Genomic DNA, 24,839 nt, shown 5'->3' with positions numbered 1-24,839 from the left:
CCTGGACATAAGTTTTAAAGAACAATAGGTTTAAATGGAATGTCCAGTAAATTGTTAATTCGGATGAAATAAATAATAAATAAACTATTCAATTGTTAAAAGAATGTGGATAATAAAATATGAGTTAAATAAATTAGATATGTAGGTTAAATTCCTTTGTGGAAACAACACAAGAAAAATAGGTTATTGGGAAATCAATGTCGAAAACGTGCAAAGTCGCGCATGTTGAAACACGTGAATTTTGCTCACGTGGCCGGGATGCATGGATTTCTCAATATAGGAGGTGGGAGTTAGTTGGTCGTGGAGACAGTCAGAGAGAGTCAGAGAGACAGTCAGAGAGACAGTCAGGGGAGACAGAGACAGGCGGACGTCTGAAGCAAGACGTCACTTCAGAAACTAAGATGTGAAACTTTGAGTTCTTAATGAGGAAATCCCGACCGGTCGTAAGAAAATAAATTATCATGTGTTTTGGATAAAGCTCATCTTTGTGTTTGTGATTTCTACAAAAAGGTAAATTGTATTGTTATTATATGTCTGTGTTATAAAATGTCATTACAACAACATCTCTCTCTCTAAGATACAACATCATATGTAATAAGACAAGAACTCTCACTAAGACTCATAGCTTACTAATAAGAACTCACGTAACATACGCACACAAGTGGTATCGTCTAATAATAATACTAATAATAATAATAACTATATAACAATAGGGCCACAAATGAATAATAACATTTAATGCTACTAAGACTAAGCTGCTCTCCTTTAACAATTACAAGACGCCTCTCCAACCGCCGATATCCATGACAAATAACACCCTACCTGAGAATTCTTTCAACTCCTCGACTTAACATCCACAGAAAATATGAACAAATACATAGAGGACATTGCAAAGAAAGTGGGCTCCCTCTATCAAGCTATAAAACTGTAATCAGTTTTTTTTTTCTGTCTGTTTCGATTTACTCAAAACCGCACACACCTCGTCTTCTCATGTATCGTTCTCTTCTTCCTCTTCTACTTCTTGCTCTTTTTCTTCTTCTCAGTCGTCAGAAGCGTCGTCTTTGTCTTGACTACGTTTTTCCTTCTCCCTTCTTGCTCACAGTGACCCGTTTTTATGCTAAGCTGAACTCTCGTGTGTGCGAGAGAACACGAGATTTTGCGTGATTACTTGGCAATATTAACCGGCCGCCGCCATCTTGCCATTTTTCTTTGGACGTGCCCGCTTTGCAGAGTGCACACCTCGAGCGTTTGTCAGGTAAGTCCGTCTGTTCGCAATTTATTACACACTCCCCCCTGATCTCATTATCACAGAAAGAGCAGGGAGGCGGTGGCCTTTTTCTTCGAGTGCTTCTTCGGAGAGGGGGATTCGGGGCTTCATCATCGTCTGCGCTGTCTTCCGTGACACGAAGGTCGGCGAACCTAAAGCTGAGCATCGCAGTATCACTGTCCGGGTCTTCATCATCAGCAGGAGGGTCAGTACTTTGAAGGCTACCACTCTCAGTGTCGCTGTGCGTTGAAGCCGTCATGAACCAGAATGATGGGTCGCTGGTCACGGATTCAATTTCACTATCTTCGTCAAGCGGCAGCTGCGTTTGGAATACTGATCTTAAGTCTTTAATATGACGAGGTACTCCATCAACTCGCACCGCCTGCGGACTGATCACTTCAGTGACATGACCGGTTCCGTAGCGAGTCGTGCACTGGCCTCGAGGTTTTTTAACCCAGACGACATCTCCCTCTTTTATGTTCTTTTGTGGTGGCTCCGGTTCGGGTAGTGAGCTGTTCTCACAACCTCTCACCCTGACACGGTATGTATGTAGCGCGTTGGCTGGCGCGGTGGAGGGTGAAACATCGTCCTTAGGGGTGACGTACCAATAGACTGCTTCAGGTACCGTACACCCCTTCCGCGCTGCGATTGTCTTAACAGTTCTGTGATTGCGCTCAATAATCCCGTTTCCACTGGGAACATGGGCACACCGAAAACGCAGATGGACACCCCAGCCATCTGCAAACTGTTTAAACGGCTCACTAACAAAAGCGGGGCCATTGTCAGTGAGTATCTGAGAAGGAGGGCCACGCTCGAGGAACACACCTTCCAACTCATGGATAATGGCAGCCGCGTCCTGCCGGCGAAGGGGCCGCCACAATGAAAACCTAGATGGTCCACAGTCGATAAGCGTCAAAAAATGCCTCCCGTTGTAGTGCGTTATGTCCATCGCAATCCTATCCCAATTACGCTTCACACTGAGTATTCCCTTCTTCCACCGGACAGGTGCTGGGTCGATCGATCGGCAGGTGTTGCAGCTTCCCACAACAGATTTCACAGCCCTCCGAGACACAGAGGGGTCAACCAATCTGGCGAAGTAAAGCGTTCGGTTTACACCGGGGTGCCCGCTTTGGCAATGGACATCATTAATATGCTCCGGGCTGAGTCTATGTCCCACTGCAGCGCAATTTACAGGTGCTGACTCGTTCACTTCTTTTGGCAGGTCCAGCCAACGGCGTGGCACTCTGGTCAGACAATCCGCCTGATTCAAACAGGACTGCACCAGTGTCACATCTATGACCAAGTCGTATTCCTTAGTAGTTTCGATTAGGGTAGCAAGCCGCCTCCGGATCAACATTTCGGCCGACGCCTTCGTTGTCAGACGTGCTTTTCCGTTCAAGGTATTGGTCATCCACCGATGCACACACGTGGAATCCGTGATGATGTGAAGGATTCTAGCCTGCCACTAAAGCGCTAGATTGACTCCTTTCAGTGTAGCATCGAGTTCAGCTAGGTTTATATGCTTGGCGTCATTCTCCGGCCGAAGCCAGCAGGCATCTTCTATTATCCTTCCGTCGACCGCCAGAGCAACGCCAAGGGCAAGTGAGCTGGCGTCTACCCAAACTGTAAATTCACTCCCATCGACGTACCAGCTCCCCCGTACAGGGTCATCATTGGTCACTCTGGCAACAACTTCCACCAGCATGCTTCGCAGGGCAGGATCATGCACCTCATCGTCCCATCCAGTTGACATAGAAGTTGCCCGTCGCTTTATGGCCGCTACAGCCACTCGGAGCCACCCACACATAGGGAAGTGACCCACCAATTTTCCGCAAATGGCAAACGTGCTCCGACGTGTGATGGTAGATGGGATTTCCGGGATTTCACCACTCCTTCCCCATTGAAGGCCATCTGCACTTCCGCTCACCTGCAGTCCGAGCACTTTCGCCCCGTCCTGTAGCCGCTCCGGCTCCTTGCACGACAATCCGAAGTGCTCAAAGTGTTCTTTGACCGCCTGGGCAGACAGGAGGCTCTCATTGACAAAAATGTTGTCTATATACGACGATGTCGCATGTTGCACCGCTTCATCTTGACGCCGGATCGCCTGCATGATTGCTGTCATGATGTTAGGGGCTACATTCAGGCCGAATCCTAGCCTGGTCAAGCAATAGCGAGTTCCTTTGATCACCACCGTCTGGAACGGCCACAGCGATTTCTCAACACATATTTGCAAGTACGCTCTTCGCAAGTCCAGTATGGCTGCTTCCGCACCCTGCCGCCGCCACTCCCGTAGTTTATGAGCACAGACATCAGCCCCTGCAGTGTGTGGGTCAACGTATTCATTAAGTTCCCGGTAATCAAGAACAGGTCGAACTTTCTGCTTGTTCTCTTGTCTGACAGCCATCAGGGGAATTAGCCCCCGCGGGGGCCCGAGCTCATCCTCTGGGTATGGAACTAACCAGCCATTATCCAGCCACACTTGAAGTTCTGCCTCGTACTGCCCCCTAAGCCACGCAGGAGGGGGATACTCTGTAAGTCGATTCCGCAATGACACTGGTGGCTGGTCACCTGCCCATTTCCAGGACGCTGTCCAAGTGTTTGTGCCCTTATCGTATTCTGCATGGAAGTCGGGCTCATCGAGAGTGATTGCTGCACACATTTGTTTGTTTGGTCGAGAGAAGCTCACATCACCGGCGCCGTTCACAGTAATTCCGCCTAGCTGTGTGATAGCGTCCATTCCAAGGAGAAGGTCATATCCGAGCAGCTCCCCATCGACCACTAACACCGTCACAGCAACCGGAGAGCCATTGCCAATGCTGATATGAACAACGCTGACCCCACAACACACCAATGAGCCTTGGCCGACAGTAAGTACAGGGATCCTTCGTTTCTTCCATGTGGCGCAATATTCCTTTCGAAGAAGGGTTTGGGTACAGCCGGTGTCAACCAGCGCTGAACGTTCACATCCATCAACTTGAACTGTTACTGCAGGCAGCGCTTTGTTCAATGCCGCGTTGGGGAGGGTGCTAGCGCTGCGGCGTCCTCCCCTTGCCCGTTTCCCGAACAATTCCGCGCTATGTGGCCTGGCTTATTGCATTGGTGACACCGTATTACTTGTCGTGCTCCATAATTAGGGGTGCACCTTGTACCGCTTTTGCAGTCTCTGGAAAAGTGGTTGGGGCCACCACAGGTATAGCATCGTAGACCCTTCGTGTTTCGTGCTCTCGCCAATAACTCCTCCAATCCAATCTCAGTGAGTCTTGACGATGCTCGCAGCAGTCGACTTGCCTCATCCGGAAGTCCCGACAAAAAGGCGCATGCCAATATGCGATCACTTGCACCACCGAAGGGAGTGGCAAGCTTTTTCAAGTCGGCCATGTAGACATCCACTGTCTCCCCCGGCCCAAGTCGGCGTTCGGAAAACTGCCTCCAGGCGACAAAAGGGTCTGTACCAAATGCCCCGTATAGCGCTTGTGTAATCTGCTCCATGGTCGGATCCTCCTCTAGCTGCTGGTACACGGCATAAGCCCCTTTAGTGAGTCTCAATGAGATAACCATAGCTGGGTCTTTAATCTTGCACAACCGGCAAACGCGCTCAGCCTTTTCCAGCCATTCGACCACCGAGGGACCAGTGGAGGAGCCATCGAATTCCGGAATTAATCTGATGTCAAATTTCTCCATACCAAAGCCAAAATAGCTTGTAATCAGAGTTTTTTTTTTTCTGTCTGTTTCGATTTACTCAAAACCGCACACACCTCGTCTTCTCATGTATCGTTCTCTTCTACTTCTTGCTCTTTTTCTTCTTTCTTCTTCTCAGTCGTCAGAAGCGTCGTCTTTGTCTTGACTACGTTTTTCCTTCTCGCTTCTTGCTCACAGTGACCCGTTTTTATGCTAAGCTGAACTCCCGTGTGTACGAGAGAACACGAGATTTTGCGTGATTACTTGGCAATATTAACCGGCCGCCGCCATCTTGCCATTTTTCTTTGGACGTGCCCGCTTTGCAGAGTGCACACCTCGAGCGTTTGTCAGGTAAGTCCGTCTGTTCGCAATTTATTACACAAAAACTACTCACGCCTGAGAGTATCCTGTACCTTTACAAGGCCACCATTCATCCACTCATGGAGTATTTTTGCTACATCTGGGCTGGTGCATCTACCACTAGTCTCTCCCTCTTAGATAGGTTCCAAAAAAGAGTTGTCAATCTAATCGGTTCCACTTTGTCAACTAAGCTCCAACCCCTGTCCCATCACCGCAATGTTGCATCACTGTGCCTGTTTTACAAATATTTTAATGGAACGTGCTCTGATGAACTCGTTGCACTTGTGCCTCCTGGATGTACATATCCTTGATAAACCCGCTTAGCAACAAAATCTCACCCCATCACTAAGGAGGTCCCTAAAAGCCAAAAAGCTTTCTATTCTAATAATTTCTTGCCTCGAGCAGCTAGACTTTGGAATTCCCTTCCTGCTGCCTGCTTCCCTGGCTGTACTGATATGCAGAAGTTAAATGTAACGTAAACAAACATCTTGCTAATCTTTCCTAGGCATGGCCCCAACAATTGGTATCCCCTTATGTCCAGGTGGCGATATATCTTGTTAGGGATTAATATGAGAAAAAAAAAAGAAAGAAACTGTTTGAAATCTCAGCCATCTATATATATAAAAGCGAAAATGTATGTATGTATGTATGTATGTATGTGTGTTCGTTTTTTCTGTATGTCTACAAAAGACTTTTTTCAGAGAAGCGGTCGGTCGCCTAACAACTTTTTATATCACATGTAAATCGTAATATCTCACAGTTAACAACGGGGCTTGCCTGTCTATTTAATTTGCTCGACTTCGGGAAGATAAATATTCAACATTTGTCGCTCGTCGCATGTGGGTTAGGCCTTTTCCTATAACATCTTGGGAAAATAAAAATAAAAAAAAAGCGTTACCGCAGTAAATGAAATACTATCCCGCAGTCAAACTTGACCTCATTAACTCATTAAAACGTGCACCTGCTAAATCCAAGTAATGAAATAAATTCAAACGTGTTTCCGTTAGCATCTCGTGGTGGCCCAATGGTTAAAACCGTCACACTCTTTTTTTTTCACACTTTAATTTACAACTTTGCCTCAACGGTTCGGGTTCAATCCTCATACTCACCTACCAAAACTTTATTTTTTATTTTAACCCCCCCCCCTCCCCCCGAGTTTTTATTTACCCAAAGCTATACACACCTCCAAACACCCGGGCAACGCCGGGTACCCCTTGCTAGTCTAAAAGCGAAAATGTGTGTATGTATGTTCGCTTTTTGTGTATGTCCAAGAAAGGCTTTTGTCCGAGAAGCGCTCGGTCGGCTCACAACTTGTTAAAACTTTTTATATCACATGTAAATCGTAATATCTCACAGTTAACAACGGAGCTCGCCTGTCTATTTAATTTGCTCCACTTCGGGAAGATAAATATTCAACATTTGTCGCTCACTGCATGTGGATTAGTCTTTTTCTTATAATAAAAGCGACACTAATTCTGGCGGTATTTTTCTGGTTGCCATCGCCGGAAATGTACGAAAGCAATCAGCTTTGATCAATCAGACAATTGCTATTCAAATTGGACAAGGGGAGCTGGTCCCCGCCACTCCCCAACAATTAAGACATTAAAACGTGCACCTGAAAATTCTAAGTAATTAAATAAATTCAAACGTGTTTCCGTTAGTAAGTTGTGGTGGCCTAATGGTTAACGTCGCATGTTTTTTTTTTCCAACTTTCAAGGGTTCGGGTTTGATCCTCATACTCACCTACCAAAACTTTTTTTATTTTAACCACACGCACCTCCAAACACCCGGGCAACGCCGGGTACCCCCTGCTAGTCACAATGAAAATAACATTTTTCAGTTTAGAAAGCAGAGTTTTATAAAAAGTGAAGAGGAAAGGAAGATAAAGAGAAAAGAAGCTGGAACGAGATAGAGAAAGAAATAGAAAAACAAAAAAAAAAATGGTAAATATGAAGAATCTTACCACTCTCCAAAAATCCTTTAAAATTACTCCTTCTGAAAACGAAAATAACATTTATAATTCCAGCAAAACGAGTAGTTTCCCAAGATATGCATAAATGTTAGATTAAAAAAAATGGGGGATCACTTTTCTACAATGATTTAGGATTAAATGAGCACCCACTTTATGGCCACCATCTAGAAAACTCATTTAAAATTCCAGGAAACAAGTAGTTTCCAAAATATGAAGAAATGCACCCACTTTATGGCCACCAAGTGATTGCTCATTTTATGTTAAATTCTTATAGAAAAGTGATCCTCCACTTTTTTGAAACCAACATTTCTTCGTATCTTGGGAACTGCTCGTTTGCCGAAATTTTAAATGTTATTTTTTTTTTCAGTGCCCCTCGAAAATCTACAAAAGTGTCAACTTTAAAGGATTTTTCGAGGGTGGAAAGATTTTTCACATTTACCATTTTTTTTTTTTTGTTTTTCTCTTTCTTCCTCTATCTCATTCTATCGAGGGACCTTTGTTTTCAGTGGCGTCCGTTAATCTTCACATTTACCCAAAAAATATTAATATTGTTACCTGCACAAATTCTGGGTCGTCTTTATCACTTGTGTCGGCCGGTGACCTGCTCAGGTTGTTGTAACCCATCGTCCTTTCCAACTGCTGCCAATCTTTCAAGACTTTACGTACGTAGATCTTTGCTTCGGTATATTCAAACCGTTGCTGCTCTTCCTGATTCAGACGAGCCACGTAACAATCCGTGCAAACAGCTGGAACAAAAAAAACAAAAACAACGTCAACAGAAATTTATCGCAAGTCCTCGCTAAAAAATTCTTTTTTTTTAATTAAATAAATGTTTCTTTGCATCCATCATTAAATTATGACGATATAGCCTGCATGATCGCATAATTTTGTAACACTATACGTGTCCCTCACTATGTCTGTAAAAGGATTTTTATATCTCTATATATAAAAGCGAAAATGTATGTATGTATGTATGTATGTTGAATTCACCTATTCGTAACAACCATCATCGTCGTCGTCATGAACGTTGACGATTTGTGCCGTTATGAACGCGTTTTCATTTTAAAAACTTGTACTACAGGCGAAGCGAACGTCTCTCTATTCTATCTTCTGTGTATTTGGGATTGTTTTACTCTTTTATTCATGTTGAATTCACCTATTCGCAACAACCATCATCGTCGTCATGAACGTTGACGATTTGTGCCGTTATGAACGCGTTTTCATTTTAAAAGCTGTACTACAGGCGAAGCAAACGTGTCTCTATTCTATTTTCTGTGTATTTGGGATTGTTTTACTCTTACTCATGTTGAATTCACCTATTCGTAACAACCATCATCCTCGTCGTCATGAACGTTGACGATTTGTGCCGTTATGAACGCGTTTTCATTTTAAAAGCTGTACTACAGGCGAAGCGAACGTGTCTCTATTCTATGTTCTGTGTATTTGGGATTGTTTTACTCTTTTATTCATGTTGAATTCACCTATTCGTAACAACCAAGTAAGACGTTGCAATCATCATCATGTTTGTGTGCCATCGTTTCCTTCTCCATCACCTGGCAGTGTTGACTTTCGATCGCCAAGAGTGCGAACACTGGTTTGTAAGTATAAACATAGATAAGCAATGTAAATTCAGAATAGAAAACACCGTACAAGCAATAATACTCTAGACTTTTTCGTATGGGCAATTTTACTTGATAGTACAATTCTAGTCTCCTTCAAAGTAATCTCCTCCGGCTGCAATGCACTTGTTGTACTGCTTCAACTTCTGAAAGGCCCTGGGGAAGTCCTCTTGACCTCCCACAACACTAATGCCAACCTGATCACCACTATCCGCCGAGTATTCGCCAAACTCCCGCCGCCGCTTGTGGAAAATGCATGCTCCCAATTCCGGACTCGTATCAAGCCAGTGATTGAGGCTGAAGTTGGCTACATCAGCTTTACGACAGAATCAAGTCACCTGAATTGAATTTTTAAATAAAAGTTTTAAAATAAAGCTGTAGTGTTGTTTTCTTTCGGACAACAACTTTTATCGTTCCACCCCGTATAAAAAAATAAACTAAAGCAAGAGAAACAAAAGAAAACACAGACTCGAACATTTTTCTCTAAACATTAGTTGCACTGTGTGCATGCGTGACACCAACCCTCTCTCCATACTAACGTCCACAACTTCATTTTCTGTCGAGGCTCTGTTCGCCAGTTGATCAATAAGTGCAACAATAGTATTATTATTATTATTATTATTATTATAAAATAATAATAATAATAATATACTTAGACTTATATTATTTAGTTATGCAAAATTACTGGATTTGACGTTAAATAATCCTCAAAAGATTGTAAAAGCAAATAACGTAAATATTTGAAGATATAAACAAAAATGTAAGAAAGAAACACGATCGTTAGGTCCTAGGGTATCTTTTATTATTAATCCTAACAGACCGAGTTACCAATACTAGTAATTTCTGAAAATGCTATATACCGATTTAACTGCTAAACCGGTATTTTTCCGGCCACATATTTTTGTTGTCAAGGAGCAAAAATAGCTACCTAATCGCTGCTTAACCTTGATTAAGTGCAAGCCTAACGTTCTGCAAATGACTTCCTTTGTTTTGGAAGAGTTGCGAGTTGATTTGTAGACTAAAGTAGCCATAAAGCGAGCTAGTGACGAACCAAGTACTTCGACAGGTAAAAGAGCGAGACGAAGGAGTGTCGTGGTGCAACAAGTGTTGGATAAAGTGACAAATTCTGATTCAGATGAAGGCGAATTGGATCAGGAGTTTCTGAATCAAGTAACACTATATATATATATATATATATATATATATATATATATATATATATATACAGTGATGATCATATTTATTGGCACGGTAAAATAAAAGTTAAATTTTGTCTAATAAATTCTAAAAAAGGGATTAAATTAAAGAAAATAACAAAGTATATTATGTATTTTTAACTGGCCTTTCCGATGCAGCAATCGGATTTTAGAAAAAATAAATAACAAAGGAACAACAAACATAATTGCAAAAAACCCTTGTTCAAAATTATTGGCATGATTTATTTAATAATCAATTGTATAGCCTTTGGCCTTGATTACCTTCCTCAGTCGCTTTTCATAGTTTACAACCAAGTTGTTGCACTCTTCAGTAGTAATTTTAGCCCACTCTTCCTGACAATAATCCTCCAATTGAATAAGATTCTTAGGCTTCCTTTGCATTACCCTCAATTTTAATGTTCTCCATAAATTTTCAATTGGATTAAGGTCTGGGCTTTGTGATGGCCACTCCAAAACATTAATATGATTGTCCTCAAGCCATTTCTTAGTCAGTTTAGCCGAATGCTTTGGGTCATTATCTTGTATGAACCACCAACGACGACCAAGTGAGAGCTCTTTAGTAGAGTCTTTCAGGTTTTCATCCAATATTTTAACATAATCTTCCTTTTTTATGCTACCTGTGACCTTAACAAGTCGCCCTGGTCCAGAGGCAGCAAAGGATCCCCAAAACATCAAACTGCCTCCACCGTGCTTCACTGTGGGTATGGTGTTCTTAGGCAGGAAAGCTTCGCCAGATTTTCTGTAAATATAAGACACTTTATTATGGCCAAATAACTATTTTCGTTTCGTCAGTCCATAGAACACGTTTCCAGAATGCAACATCTTTATCAATATGACGTTTTGCAAAGGCTAGCCTTGCTTTCAGGTGCATAGGCTTCAATAAGGGAGTCTTTCTCGGACGACATGCTTTTAAACCAGCTCTCTTCAAAACTCTACCAACTGTATGTCGAGATACATTCACTCCAGAGGTGCTCTGTTCATCAACAATCTCCCCAACAGAGATCCTTGGGTTTTGTTTTACTTGTCGAACAATTTTCCGTTCATCTCTTGGGGAAAGAATCCTTTTTCTCCCTCTACCCTCTAAACTCATAACGTGGCCTTGCGATTTGAACTTGTTTATTATGGCTCTAACAGTGGATTTGGGAAGGTTTAGCTTCTTTGAAATCTTATCATAGCCCTCCCCATTGGTATGGCATGCTACAACAAGCTTCTTGACGTCTTCGCTGTGTTCCTTAGTTTTAACCATGGCGATTGAAAATTATAATTTAGTCACTTATAATAGTTTAAATAAATCGCTATCTAAAAATTATCTGAAAAAAATTATTCACTGAATTAGCGTTAAACAAGCATAATATGGCTATAAAAAAGTTCAGAAAGCACGTAAACCGGAAATTGATTGATATTATACTGATACTAAAAGAAAAACAAAGCCGTGCCAATAATTTTGAACAAGGGTTTTTTGCAATTATGTTTGTTGTTCCTTTGTTATTTATTTTTTCTAAAATCCGATTGCTGCATCGGAAAGGCCAGTTAAAAATACATAATATACTTTGTTATTTTCTTTAATTTAATCCCTTTTTTAGAATTTATTAGACAAAATTTAACTTTTATTTTACCGTGCCAATAAATATGATCATCACTGTATATATATATATATATATATATATATATATACATAAAATAAAAAATAAAAAAATAAAAATTACAATAAGTTTACCAAGGTAATCAAAATGGTAAACTTAAAATATATTATAAATATTAAAGAGTTAATATTTACAAGTAAAGTAATCTCAACCAGATGTAAAAGCTCAATAAAACCGAAAAGGAAATAGAGCTTATAATATGAACAAATGATTAATAAAACATGTTAAAAGCCATCTTGAAAAAGAGTTAAAAACATATTTAATTTTAAAAAAGGAAGCACAAGATAAGTGGATAGTCCTTAATCCGCGGAGTTTCGAAGAAATACTCTCCTTCTCATCAGAGGGCAGGAATTAGCAAAATGCAGGATCGGATTTTGCATATAAAAGTATTTAATGAAATTACAAGTAAGTCACAGATCTTACTTGGTTAAAAAAAAGGGTGAGGTAAGGGGAATAGGAGGTAAAAAAAAAAATGATAAAAAGATTTCACATGAATGGATAGTCCGGTGAAGGGTAAAAAAATCCAAGAATGGTAAAATCCAAAACGGTCGAATTTAAAATTTCAATCCAATGGTTAAATTCCAAATGGTCCAAAATGATCCAAAAGGCAGAGTTCCTTGGAAAAAAATCGCAAATGGAATGAATTCCAAATCATTAAAAGAAAAAGCACTCCTATGAAAATAAAGTGCGCAGGGATTAATTGATTTAAAAAGGCTAAATTTGCAAAATTTGGCCTTTTTTTTAAGCTATTTGGCCATTTTTCTTTTTATTGTTTATCAAAAAAAAAAAAAAAAAAAAAAAAAAAGCCAAGCATGTGGGATACCCCTCTATGAGTGAAAAAGTTACTTTACCATGACTAATGTTTGTGCAAAATTAAAAAAAAAAAAATCTAAGGCGTGGTTATTGAAAAAAGTGCAAATAAAAAAACAGACACACGATCTTAGGTCAATTTTACTCCTATAATGGCAACCAGAGTTATCCCAGAAAATCTGATTGAGATTGTCGGACTGACTTCCTCATCTTGGTTGTTATAGTCACAACGTTTCGGCCGTTTTGCCCTCCGGCCTTCATCAGGTGTTTTGTATCAAACTGGGGAACCGTTTGTTAGGAGTCTCAAACCCAACCCTTTATTATTATTACGTCAGTCCGACAATCTCAATCAATAAAAACACCTCATCTAAAAAATACAGACAATTACTACCCAGAAAATCTGTTCTGACAAAAAAAATTACTTTGACCATGACTAATGTTTATGCAAAATTTAAAAAAAAAATCTAAAGCGTAGTTATTGCGAAAAGTGCAAACAAGTGGATGAACAGGATTGAATTACTAGTTTCTATTACTCCTTTGTCCAGGGGGAGGGGGGGGTCAAAAATATAGAGTGAATAGCACAATAGTGCAAACAAGTGGATGAACAGGATTGAATTACTAATTCCAATTCCTCCTTTGTCCGAGAGGGGGGGGGATATAGAGTGAATAGCACTTTTACACGTGCGCCCATCTTTCTGTTTGTTGTTTCTTACCTGGCTGGCAAATTAAAGCGGTTATTCCCTTGGCCCCGTTTGAATCGCCTTGCTCAATGAAGACCTTAATTTCAATGTCCACAGTGCAACTAGCTTCAATGATTGTCCATTCTTCTGGCCAAAGATAGGAAATGCTGACAAAAAAGAATAGAAATTATACAAAAAAAAAAAAAAAGAGAGCAAAAGACACACAGCAATTTACAATAGATTTGATCTTTTAAAAAAGGTTTCCACTGCAATAAAAAAAAAAATTATTGTCAAGTTAAAAAAAAGAAAAATTATTGTCAAGTTAAAAAAAAAAAATTATTATCAAGTTAAAACAAATATATTGTCAAGTTAAAAAGAAAAGAAAAATTCATTGTCAAGTTAAAAAAAAAAAATTATTGTCAAGGTAAAAAAAAGAAAAAATTATTGTCAAGTTAAAAACAAAGAAAAATTATTGTCAAGTTAAAAAAAAAAGAAAAATTATTGTCAAGTTAAAAAAAAGAAAAATTATTGTCAAGTTAAAAAAAATTATTAGTTAAAACAAATTTATTGTCAAGTTAAAAAGAAAAGAAAAATTTATTGTCAAGTTAAAAAAAAATTATTGTCAAGGTAAAAAAAAGTGAAAATTATTGTCAAGTTAAAAACAAAGAAAAATTATTGTCAAGTTAAAAAAAAAAGAAAAATCATTGTCAAGTTAAAAAAAAAAGAAAAATTATTGTCAAGTTAAAAAAAAAAATTATTGTCAAGTTAAAAAAAAGAAAAATTATTGTCAAGTTAAAAAAAAGAAAAATTATTGTCAAGTTAAAAAAAAGAAAAATTATTGTCAAGTTAAAAAAAAGAAAAATTATTGTCAAGTTAAAAAAAAGAAAAATTATTGTCAAGTTAAAAAAAAAGAAAAATTATTGTCAAGTTAAAAAAAAAGAAAAATTATTGTCAAGTTAAAAAAAAGAAAAATTATTGTCAAGTTAAAAAAAAAGAAAAATTATTGTCAAGTTAAAAAAAAAGAAAAATTATTGTCAAGTTAAAAAAAAAGAAAAATTATTGTCAAGTTAAAAAAAAAGAAAAATTATTGTCAAGTTAAAAAAAAGAAAAATTATTGTCAAGTTAAAAAAAAAGAAAAATTATTGTCAAGTTAAAAAAAAAAAAAAAATTATTGTCAAGTTAAAAAAAAAAGAAAAATTATTGTCAAGTTAAAAAAAAGAAAAATTATTGTCAAGTTAAAAAAAGAAAAATTATTGTCAAGTTAAAAAAAAAATTTATTGTCAAGTTAAAAAAAAAATTATTATCAAGTTAAAAAAAAAAATTATTATCAAGTTAAAAAAAAATTATTATCAAGTTAAAACAAATTTATTGTCAAGTTAAAAAAAAAAGAAAAATTTATTGTCAAGTTAAAAAAAACTTTATTGTCAACGTAAAAAAAAGAAAAAATTATTGTCAAGTTAAAAAAAAAAATCATTGTCAAGTTAAAAAAAAAATTATTGTCAAGTTAAAAAAAATAAATATTGTCAAGTTAAAGAAATTATTGTCAAGTTTTAAAAAGAAAAATTTATTGTCAAATTAAAAAAAAATTATCAAGTTAAAAAAACATCATTGTCAAGTTAAAAAGAAAAGAAAAATTTATTATCAAGTTAAAATTTATTGTACAAGTTAAAAAAAAAATTAATTTTGTTGTAAAGTTAAACAAAAATGATGAATTTAACTTAAGTTAAAAAATTATTACCTTTGTTTAGTTAAAAAATACATAAATATATATTTACCTTTGTTTAGTTAAAAAATATAAATATATATTTACCTTTGTTTAGTTAAAAAATATAATAAAAATATATATTTACCTTTGTTAAGTAAAAATATATATAAATATTTATTTACCTTTGTTAAGTAAACATATATATAAATATATATTTACCTTTGTTAAGTAAAAATATATAAATATATATTTACCTTTGTTAAGTAAAAATATATAAATATATATTTACCTTTGTTAAGTAAAAATATATAAATATATATTTACCTTTGTTTAGTAAAAAAAATATATAAATATATATTTACCTTTGTTAAGTAAACATATATATAAATATATATTTACCTTTGTTAAGTAAAAAATATATAAATATATATTTACCTTTGTTAAGTAAAAATATATAAATATATATTTACCTTTGTTAAGTAAAAATATATAAATATATATTTACCTTTGTTTAGTAAAAAAAATATATAAATATATATTTACCTTTGTTTAGTAAAAAAAATATATAAATATATATTTACCTTTGTTAAGTAAAAAATATATAAATATATATTTACCTTTGTTAAGTAAAAATATATATAAATATATATTTACCTTTGTTTAGTAAAAAAAATATATAGATATATATTTACCTTTGTTAAGTAAAAAATATATTAATATATATTTACCTTTGTTTAGTTACAAAATATATAAATATATATTTACCTTTGTTAAGTAAAAATATATATAAATATATATTAACCTTTGTTTAGTAAAAATATAAATATATATTTACCTTTGTTTAGTTAAAAAATATATAAATATATATTTACCTTTGTTAAGTAAAAATATATATAAATATATATTTACCTCTGTTAAGTAATGTTAAGTAAAAATATATATAAATATATATTAACCTTTGTTTAGTAAAAATATAAATATATATTTACCTTTGTTTAGTTAAAAAATATATAAATATATATTTATCTTTGTTAAGTAAAAAATATATAAATATATATTTACCTTTGATTAGTAAAAATATATAAATATATATTTACCTTTGTTAAGTAAAAAATATATAAATATATATTTACCTTTGTTAACTAAAAAATATAGATATATATATTTACCTTTGTTAAGTAAAAAAATATAAAAATATATATTTACCTTTGTTAAGTAAAAAAATATATAAATATATATTTATCTTTGTTTAGTTAAAAAAATATGTAAATATATATTTACCTTTGTTAAGTAAAAATATATATGAATATATATTTACCTTTTAAGTAAACATATATATAAATATTTATTTACCTTTGTTAAGTAAAAATATATATAAATATATATTTACCTTTGTTAAGTACAAAATATATATAAATATATATTTACCTTTGTTAAGTAAAAATATATATAAATATTTATTTACCTTTGTTAAGTAAAAAATATATAAATATATATTTACCTTTGTTAAGTAAAAATATATATAAATATATATTTACCTTTGTTAAGTAAAAATATATATAAATATATATTTACCTTTAAGTACAAAATATATATAAATATATATTTACCTTTGTTTAGTTAAAAAAATATATTAATATATATTTACCTTTGTTTAGTTAAAAAAATATATAAATATATATTTACCTTTGTTTAGTTAAAAAAATATATAAATATATATTTACCTTTGTTAAGTACAAAATATATATAAATATATATTTACCTTTGTTTAGTTAAAAAAATATATAAATATATATTTACCTTTGTTTAGTTAAAAAAATATATAAATATATATTTACCTTTGTTAAGTACAAAATATATATAAATATATATTTACCTTTGTTTAGTTAAAAAAATATATTAATATATATTTACCTTTGTTTAGTTAAAAAAATATATAAATATATATTTACCTTTGTTTAGTTAAAAAAATATATAAATATATATTTACCTTTGTTAAGTACAAAATATATATAAATATATATTTACCTTTGTTTAGTTAAAAAAATATATTAATATATATTTACCTTTGTTTAGTTAAAAAAATATATAAATATATATTTACCTTTGTTTAGTTAAAAAAATATATAAATATATATTTACCTTTGTTAAGTACAAAATATATATAAATATATATTTACCTTTGTTTAGTTAAAAAAATATATTAATATATATTTACCTTTGTTTAGTTAAAAAAATATATAAATATATATTTACCTTTGTTTAGTTAAAAAAATATATAAATATATATTTACCTTTGTTAAGTACAAAATATATATAAATATATATTTACCTTTGTTTAGTTAAAAAAATATATTAATATATATTTACCTTTGTTTAGTTAAAAAAATATATAAATATAAAAATATATATTTACCTTTGTTAAGTAAAAAAATATATAAATATATATTTACCTTTGTTAAGTAAAAAATATATAAATATATATTTACCTTTGTTTAGTTAAAAAAATATGTAAATATATATTTACCTTTGTTAAGTAAAAAATATATAAATATATATTTACCTTTGTTAAGTAAAAAAATATATAAATATATATTTACCTTTGTTAAGTAAAAAATATATAAATATATATTTACCTTTGTTAAGTAAAAAAATATATAAATATATATTTACCTTTGTTTAGTTAAAAAAATATATAAATATATATTTACCTTTGTTAAGTAAAAAATATATAAATATATATTTACCTTTGTTTAGTTAAAAAAATATATAAATATATATTTACCTTTGTTAAGTAAAAAATATATAAATATATATTTACCTTTGTTAAGTAAAAAAATATATAAATATATATTTACCTTTGTTTAGTTAAAAAAATATATAAATATATATTTACCTTTGTTTAGTTAAAAAAATATATTAATATATATTTACCTTTGTTAAGTAAAAATATATATAAATATTTATTTACCTTTGTTTAGTTAAAAAAATATATAAATATATATTTACCTTTGTTAAGTAAAAAAATATATAAATATATATTTACCTTTGTTTAGTTAAAAAAATATATAAATATATATTTACCTTTGTTAAGTAAAAAAATATATAAATATATATTTACCTTTGTTTAGTTAAAAAAATATATAAATATATATTTACCTTTGTTAAGTAAAAAATATATAAATATATATTTACCTTTGTTTAGTTAAAAAAATATATAAATATATATTTACCTTTGTTAAGTAAAAAATATATAAATATATATTTACCTTTGTTAAGTAAAAAAATATATAAATATATATTTACCTTTGTTTAGTTAAAAAAATATATAAATATATATTTACCTTTGTTTAGTTAAAAAAATATATTAATATATATTTACCTTTGTTAAGTAAAAATATATATAAATATTTATTTACCTTTGTTTAGTTAAAAAAATATATAAATATATATTTACCTTTGTTTATTTAAAAACATATATAAATATATATTTACCTTTGTTAAGTAAAAATATATATAAATATATATTTACCTTTGTTAAGTACAAAATATATATAAATATATATTTACCTTTGTTTATTTAAAAACATATATTAATATATATTTACCTTTGTTTAGTTAAAAAAATATATAAATATATATTAACCTTTGTTAAGTAAAAATATATATAAATATTTATTTACCTTTGTTAAGTTAAAAATATATAAATATATATTTACCTTTTTTAAGTAAAAATATATATAAATATATATTTACCTTTGTTAAGTAAAAATATATATAAATATATAGTTACCTCTGTTAAGTAAAAATATATATAAATATTTATTTACCTTTGTTAAGTAAAAATATATATAAATATATATTTACCTTTGTTAAGTACAAAATATATATAAATATATATTTACCTTTGTTTAGTTAAAAAAATATATAAATATATATTTACCTTTGTTTAGTTAAAAAATATATAAATATATATTTACCTTTGTTTAGTTAAAAAAATATATAAATATATATTTACCTTTGTTTAGTTAAAAAAATATATAAATATATATTTACCTTTGTTTAGTTAAAAAAATATATAAATATATATTTACCTTTGTTTAGTTAAAAAAATATATAAATATATATTTACCTTTGTTTAGTTAAAAAAATATATAAATATATATTTACCTTTGTTTAGTTAAAAAAATATATAAATATATATTTACCTTTGTTTAGTTAAAAAAATATATAAATATATATTTACCTTTGTTTAGTTAAAAAAATATATAAATATATATTTACCTTTGTTTAGTTAAAAAAATATATAAATATATATTTACCTTTGTTTAGTTAAAAAAATATATAAATATATATTTACCTTTGTTTAGTTAAAAAAATATATAAATATATATTTACCTTTGTTTAGTTAAAAAAATATATAAATATATATTTACCTTTGTTTAGTTAAAAAATATATAAATATATATTTACCTTTGTTTAGTTAAAAAAAAATATAAATATAATAAAAATATATATTTACCTTTGCTGACTTAAAGTAAGTACATTTAAATCCGGTTCGTATAACATTCCCCCATGGACACAAATCAAAGAGGAATTCTTTACAGTTGTTATTGGACTACGACGGATCGGATCTCTGGCAAAAGAGAAAACAAAACAAAATAAAATATAAGTTGTCTCCCCCTGCGGCCACTACTACTTGAATAATAATAATAATAATAATAATAATAATAATAATGTAAACTGTGAAGAACATAGAATAACTAGTCTCTCCGTAAATGTTACTGCAACATATCCCGGTAGCTTATGTAAACCACTAGAATAAAGTGAAACGTTATGTCAATGTAGCAGGTGACAGTAAATTGAAAGAAGCCGTCCTATGCACAATGTATCCGTTGATATCTTATACGCTTTTATATAGAGTGGTGTAGTTCTCAGTTGATTGTGTCGGATATATACTCAAGAGTCAAAACAACGAAAAGAATATGCTGTTGTCATAGCCCTAGTCATCAGTTCAGAACACACTGTAATTGATTGATTGAAAAAAAAAAAATTCTACAAGACATTTGCAATGAGTACTTTCTTAAGGATCCCCAGCAGATAATCGAAAATTTCCTCTTCTCCCCCCAAAAAATGTAGCCTACCTCCTAATGTTGTGCACACACTGGGGACGACATAACGATGAGACATTTATAAAACTACACGACGACAAGAAATGTTTTTGACTTGTGATGGGGGGTACGAGACGAATGGATTCACCAATCATTTTTATAACCAACGGCTGTGCTAAACAACCAATCAAAACGTCGCAAAATTATTATAAAAATCGTCAAATTTTGGATTCAATCAGTTCGCCATTTGCTACATCACGGACCGCATTTAATTCTTCGCCGCCATCTTGGTTACTGATCTGAACATACACGTTTTTTTTTTTTTTTTTTACATGGAGTTTACCACTTATCAAGGCTCAATGGCCACTCAGGGATAAGGGTTATTGTGTGTACAGTAATCAAAGGGATAGTGTAGCAATAGTATTGGAGAATTGGTAAGGTGTCATTACTTAGGGGGGGGGCGGTTCATCAGGAATTTGTTTGTGTTGAACTTGAAGACATCCAGGTTGAAGTCGGGAGGGAAACAGGCAAGCGGAACAGAGTTCCACAGGCGTGCAGTTCTAAGAAAGAAGCTTTGTTCATGGTATCTACGTTTTGTTTTTTCTACCACACAAAGAAAATTCCTAAATTGTCCTGACTCTGACGTAATTAAACACAATGGACAATTGCTTCATATTCTTAGGATTGTAATAACCCTTATTTACTTGACTGGGATCTGTCCCCTTGAATATACAACACCACAACTCATCAGTGCAGCTAGATTAGCACCTTTCCTTAGCCGTGGATTGAACTTACAACCATCGCGTTGATAGTGGACCATGAATCGGTGCTCGTAAACGTCTCATAAAATGTTCATTAAATAAACATTCGTCCATCGCTTTATAGTACTCGAGGATACTAGTTTGTTTACAAATAAACAAAGAGCAAGCCACGCCGCATAGTAGCTAAATAAGCAGCGGGCGAGAATATATATATATATATATATATATATATATAGACTTATATGTAATTATACTGAGTTCATGAAATTCAGTAAATTTTCATATACCAATTTTATATATATAAAATAAAAATGACAATTAAATTTACCAAAATGATCCAAGATGGTAAAACTAAAGTATATTATAAATATTAAAGAATTAATATTTATAAAGTAATCTCAAACAGATGTAAAAGCTCAATAAAACCAAATAGAAGATAGAGCTTATAATTCACGTGAAATCACCTTTTTCTTCACCATATTCCCTCTGCTTCAGTTTTTGTTATCAAGTAAGATCTTTGACTTACTTGCAGTTTAATCAAATACTTTTGCAAGCAAAATCCGATCCTGCATTTTGCTAATTTCCTACCCTCTGATGAGAAGGAACGTATTTCTTCGAAACTCCGCGGATTAAGGACTATCCACTTATTAAGTGTTTCCTTTTCAAATTAAATGTTTTTAACTCTTTTTCAAAATGTTTTTAACATGTTTTATTAACTATTTGCTCATATATATATATATATATATATATATATATATATATATATATATGTATATATATTTTTTTTCTTCAACACAGATGGTGGACATATAACAAATGATGAAACATTTATGAAACGGCATATACGATGATGCGGACTATCACTTGTTGAGTTCAGTCAACAAACCGGAAATCCAATGAGGGTGAAACTCAAGTCTTGGACTTTCGGTTCGTTGGCTGTCATGGCTCTTGTGGGCTGCGAGGTTGTTTGGTTGTGGAAATTATTATATAACCTCACACATTCTGAATATTATATACGTGTGTGTGGTCATCTACATTACTTATTCGTTGTATCACTATTGTATAGTGCGTATCTGTTGACAGGTACATATCGAAGACATAAACGATGAAACATTTATATAACGGCGTATACGGCGACAACGATGACGATGACCATCACTTGTTGAGTTCATTATTTGGAGTAGAAGAAATATAGATATATGAAAGATGAAATAAAAATTCAGAAACTTATGTGCGGAGTTTTATACATCATTTAGAAAAACGAATCACAAAAACACATCACCTAACAGTTTGAATGCATTGAAAGCATTGCCAGAGTTTTTGTTATCAAGTAAGATCTTTGACTTACTTGCAGTTTAATCAAATACTTTTGCAAGCAAAATCCGATCCTGCATTTTTCTAATTCCTACCCTCTGATGAGAAGGAAAGTATTTCTTCGAAACTCCGCGGATTAAGGACTATCCACTTATTAAGTGTTTCCTTTTCAAATTAAATGTTTTTTACTCTTTTTCAAAGTGTTTTTAACATGTTTTATTAACTATTTGCTCATATATATATATATATATATATATATATATATATATATATTTTTCTTCAACACAGATGGTGGACATGTAACAAATGATGAAACATTTCTCTCTCCTCTGATCTTGAGCACGTAGTACAATGGGGTAAAGAATGGCTGGTTACTTTTAATGCATCTAAAACCAAGCTTCTCTCTTTACATCATCAACATTCTGATCCACATCTTACATCAATTGAAATGAATGGCTCTCGTCTTCAGGAGGCCTCAAGTTTTGACAAACTTCTTGGCTTGACCATTACTCCTGATCTTAAATGGAACACGTACATCAAATCTGTTGCCAAGGCCGCTGGAAAAATGGTGGGATCTTTCTATCGATCCGGTAGATATCTCACTGCTGATGCTATTCTCTATCTATATAAGAGCCAGGTACGTCCAAGGATGGAATACTGTTGCCACATCTGGGCAGGAGCTGCTAGAAAGGACTTGTCCTGCCTTGATAGAGTTCAAAGTAGACTTCGTAGCCTCGTAGGAGATGTCCTTTTCTCCTCCTTGCAACCTTTATCTCACAGAAGAGATGTTGCGAGTTTGTCTCTGATGTATCGTTATTTTCATGGAAAGTGTTCGAATGAGCTTCAATCTATGGTCCCCCCTCGCCAAACTTTCACAAGAAACACCCGTCTAGCTGTAAACACTATCAATAATTCCCCCCACTCTTTATCTGTGCCTAAACCTAAACGGAGATTCCATGAACAAAGATTCTTTCTTAGAACTGCACGCCTGTGGAATTGTCTTCCGTTTTCCTGCTTTCCGGCTGACTACAATATGGTTGTCTTCAAGTCTAACGTAAATAAGTTCTTGATGAGCCGTTCCATATAAGTTATCAACTTTACCAAATTTTCATTACTAATGATTACTATAATGTCCAATTTCTACTGTACACTCTTTAACCCTTATCCTTGAGTGGCCTCTTGGCCTTGATAATGTGGTGATGCCTATGTAAAAAAAAAAAAACATTTATGAAACGGCATATACGATGATGCTGACTATCACTTGTTGAGTTCAGTCAACAAACCGGAAATCCAATGAGGGTGAAACTCAAGTCTTGGACTTTCGGTTCGTTGGCTGTCATGGCTCTTGTGGGCTGCGAGGTTGTTTGGTTGTGGAAATTATTATTATATAACCTCACACATTCTGAATATTATATACGTGTGTGTGGTCATCTACATTACTTATTCGTTGTATCACTATTGTATAGTGCGTATCTGTTGACAGGTACATATCGAAGACATAAACGATGAAACATTTATATAACGGCGTATACGGCGACGACGATGACCATCACTTGTTGAGTTCATTATTTGGAGTAGAAGAAATATATGAGATGATGAAATGTAAATAAAAATTCAGAAACTTATGTGCGGAGTTTTATACATCATTTAGAAAAACGAATCACAAAAACACATCACCTAACATTTTGAATGCATTGAAAGCATTGCCAGAGCTGCTGCAAGAAAGGTGGGCTCTCTCTACTATGTTAAAAAACTACTAACACCTGAAAGTATCCTGTACCTCTATAAGGCCACCATTCGCCCATGTATGGAGTATTGCTGTAACATTTGGGCTGGTGCATCTGCTACCAGTCTTTCGCTCCTTGACAAGGTTCAAAAGAGAGTCGCAAATCTGATAGGCTCTGAACTGGCATCTAAGCTTCAGCCTCTGTCCCATCAACGAAATGTTGCATCCCTCTGCCTGTTCTACAAGTATTTTAGTGCTGAATGCTCTGACGAACTGCAAGCACTTGTGCCCCCACGACGTGAGCACCCTCGACAAATCCGACAGGTTGCTAAATCCCACCCCCACATTGTAGAGATCCCTAGATGTAAAAGATCTTTCTACTCCAATAGTTTCTTCCTCAGAACCGCTGGACTTTGGAATTCCATTCCAGATCCCTGCTTCCCCAACAGTACTGACGTGCAGAAGTTCAAGTGTAACGTGAACTGACATCTTGCTGCCCAAATCCCAACATAGTACCCCAGTAGTTGTTGCCCCTGATAGTAAAGTGGCAATTTGCCTTGTTTGGGGTGAAAATGTAATAAAAAAAAAAATAAAAAAAGTTTGAATGATAACAAAACGAAGACTTACAAATAACATGATTATCTATATTCATTCTTTCTTCCCTTTCTGGTTGCTCTCAAAACGGTTCGACTAATTGTCAACTCAACTCGGACTTCTCTCTTCAACTTACTCTTTTGCTGCTAACTAACTCTGGCTCGACTTCTAAATATATTGTAAATCTATCTTTCTTTGTGACGTCAAAACGTGCTCAAACATGTGATTCTCTTCACATGGATTTACATATCACATATGCCTCCACACGCCTTTGGCCACACAAAGAAAATTCCTAAACTGAATTTTTCATTCTCCTAACTTTGACATAATTAATATATTTAGTTATTTCTTGACATTTCTAGGATTGCTATATGTATTCTTT

The 24,839-nt window shown here is 33.0% G+C and overlaps 1 protein-coding gene across 2 annotated transcripts in view; it reads right to left on the bottom strand.

Moving 5' to 3' along the window:
* Positions 1–24,839, bottom strand: part of LOC145271211 (ubiquitin carboxyl-terminal hydrolase 48-like) — a 203,116-nt gene that overhangs the window by 36,661 nt on the left and 141,616 nt on the right. For both annotated transcript variants that reach the window (XM_080126775.1, XM_080126774.1), the window contains exons 24-26: positions 19,474–19,587; positions 13,280–13,413; positions 7,833–8,023 (exon numbers count right to left, since the gene is read on the bottom strand). In XM_080126775.1, the coding sequence (XP_079982901.1) occupies positions 7,833–8,023; positions 13,280–13,413; positions 19,474–19,587 (439 nt within the window). The remainder of the gene's footprint in view (positions 1–7,832; positions 8,024–13,279; positions 13,414–19,473; positions 19,588–24,839) is intronic.

Source organism: Euprymna scolopes, chromosome 46 (genome assembly GCF_053919585.1).
Source record: "Euprymna scolopes isolate OS-2025 chromosome 46, ASM5391958v1, whole genome shotgun sequence".
NCBI lineage: Eukaryota > Metazoa > Mollusca > Cephalopoda > Sepiida > Sepiolidae > Euprymna > Euprymna scolopes.
This window is presented reverse-complemented; position numbering and strand designations above follow the sequence as displayed.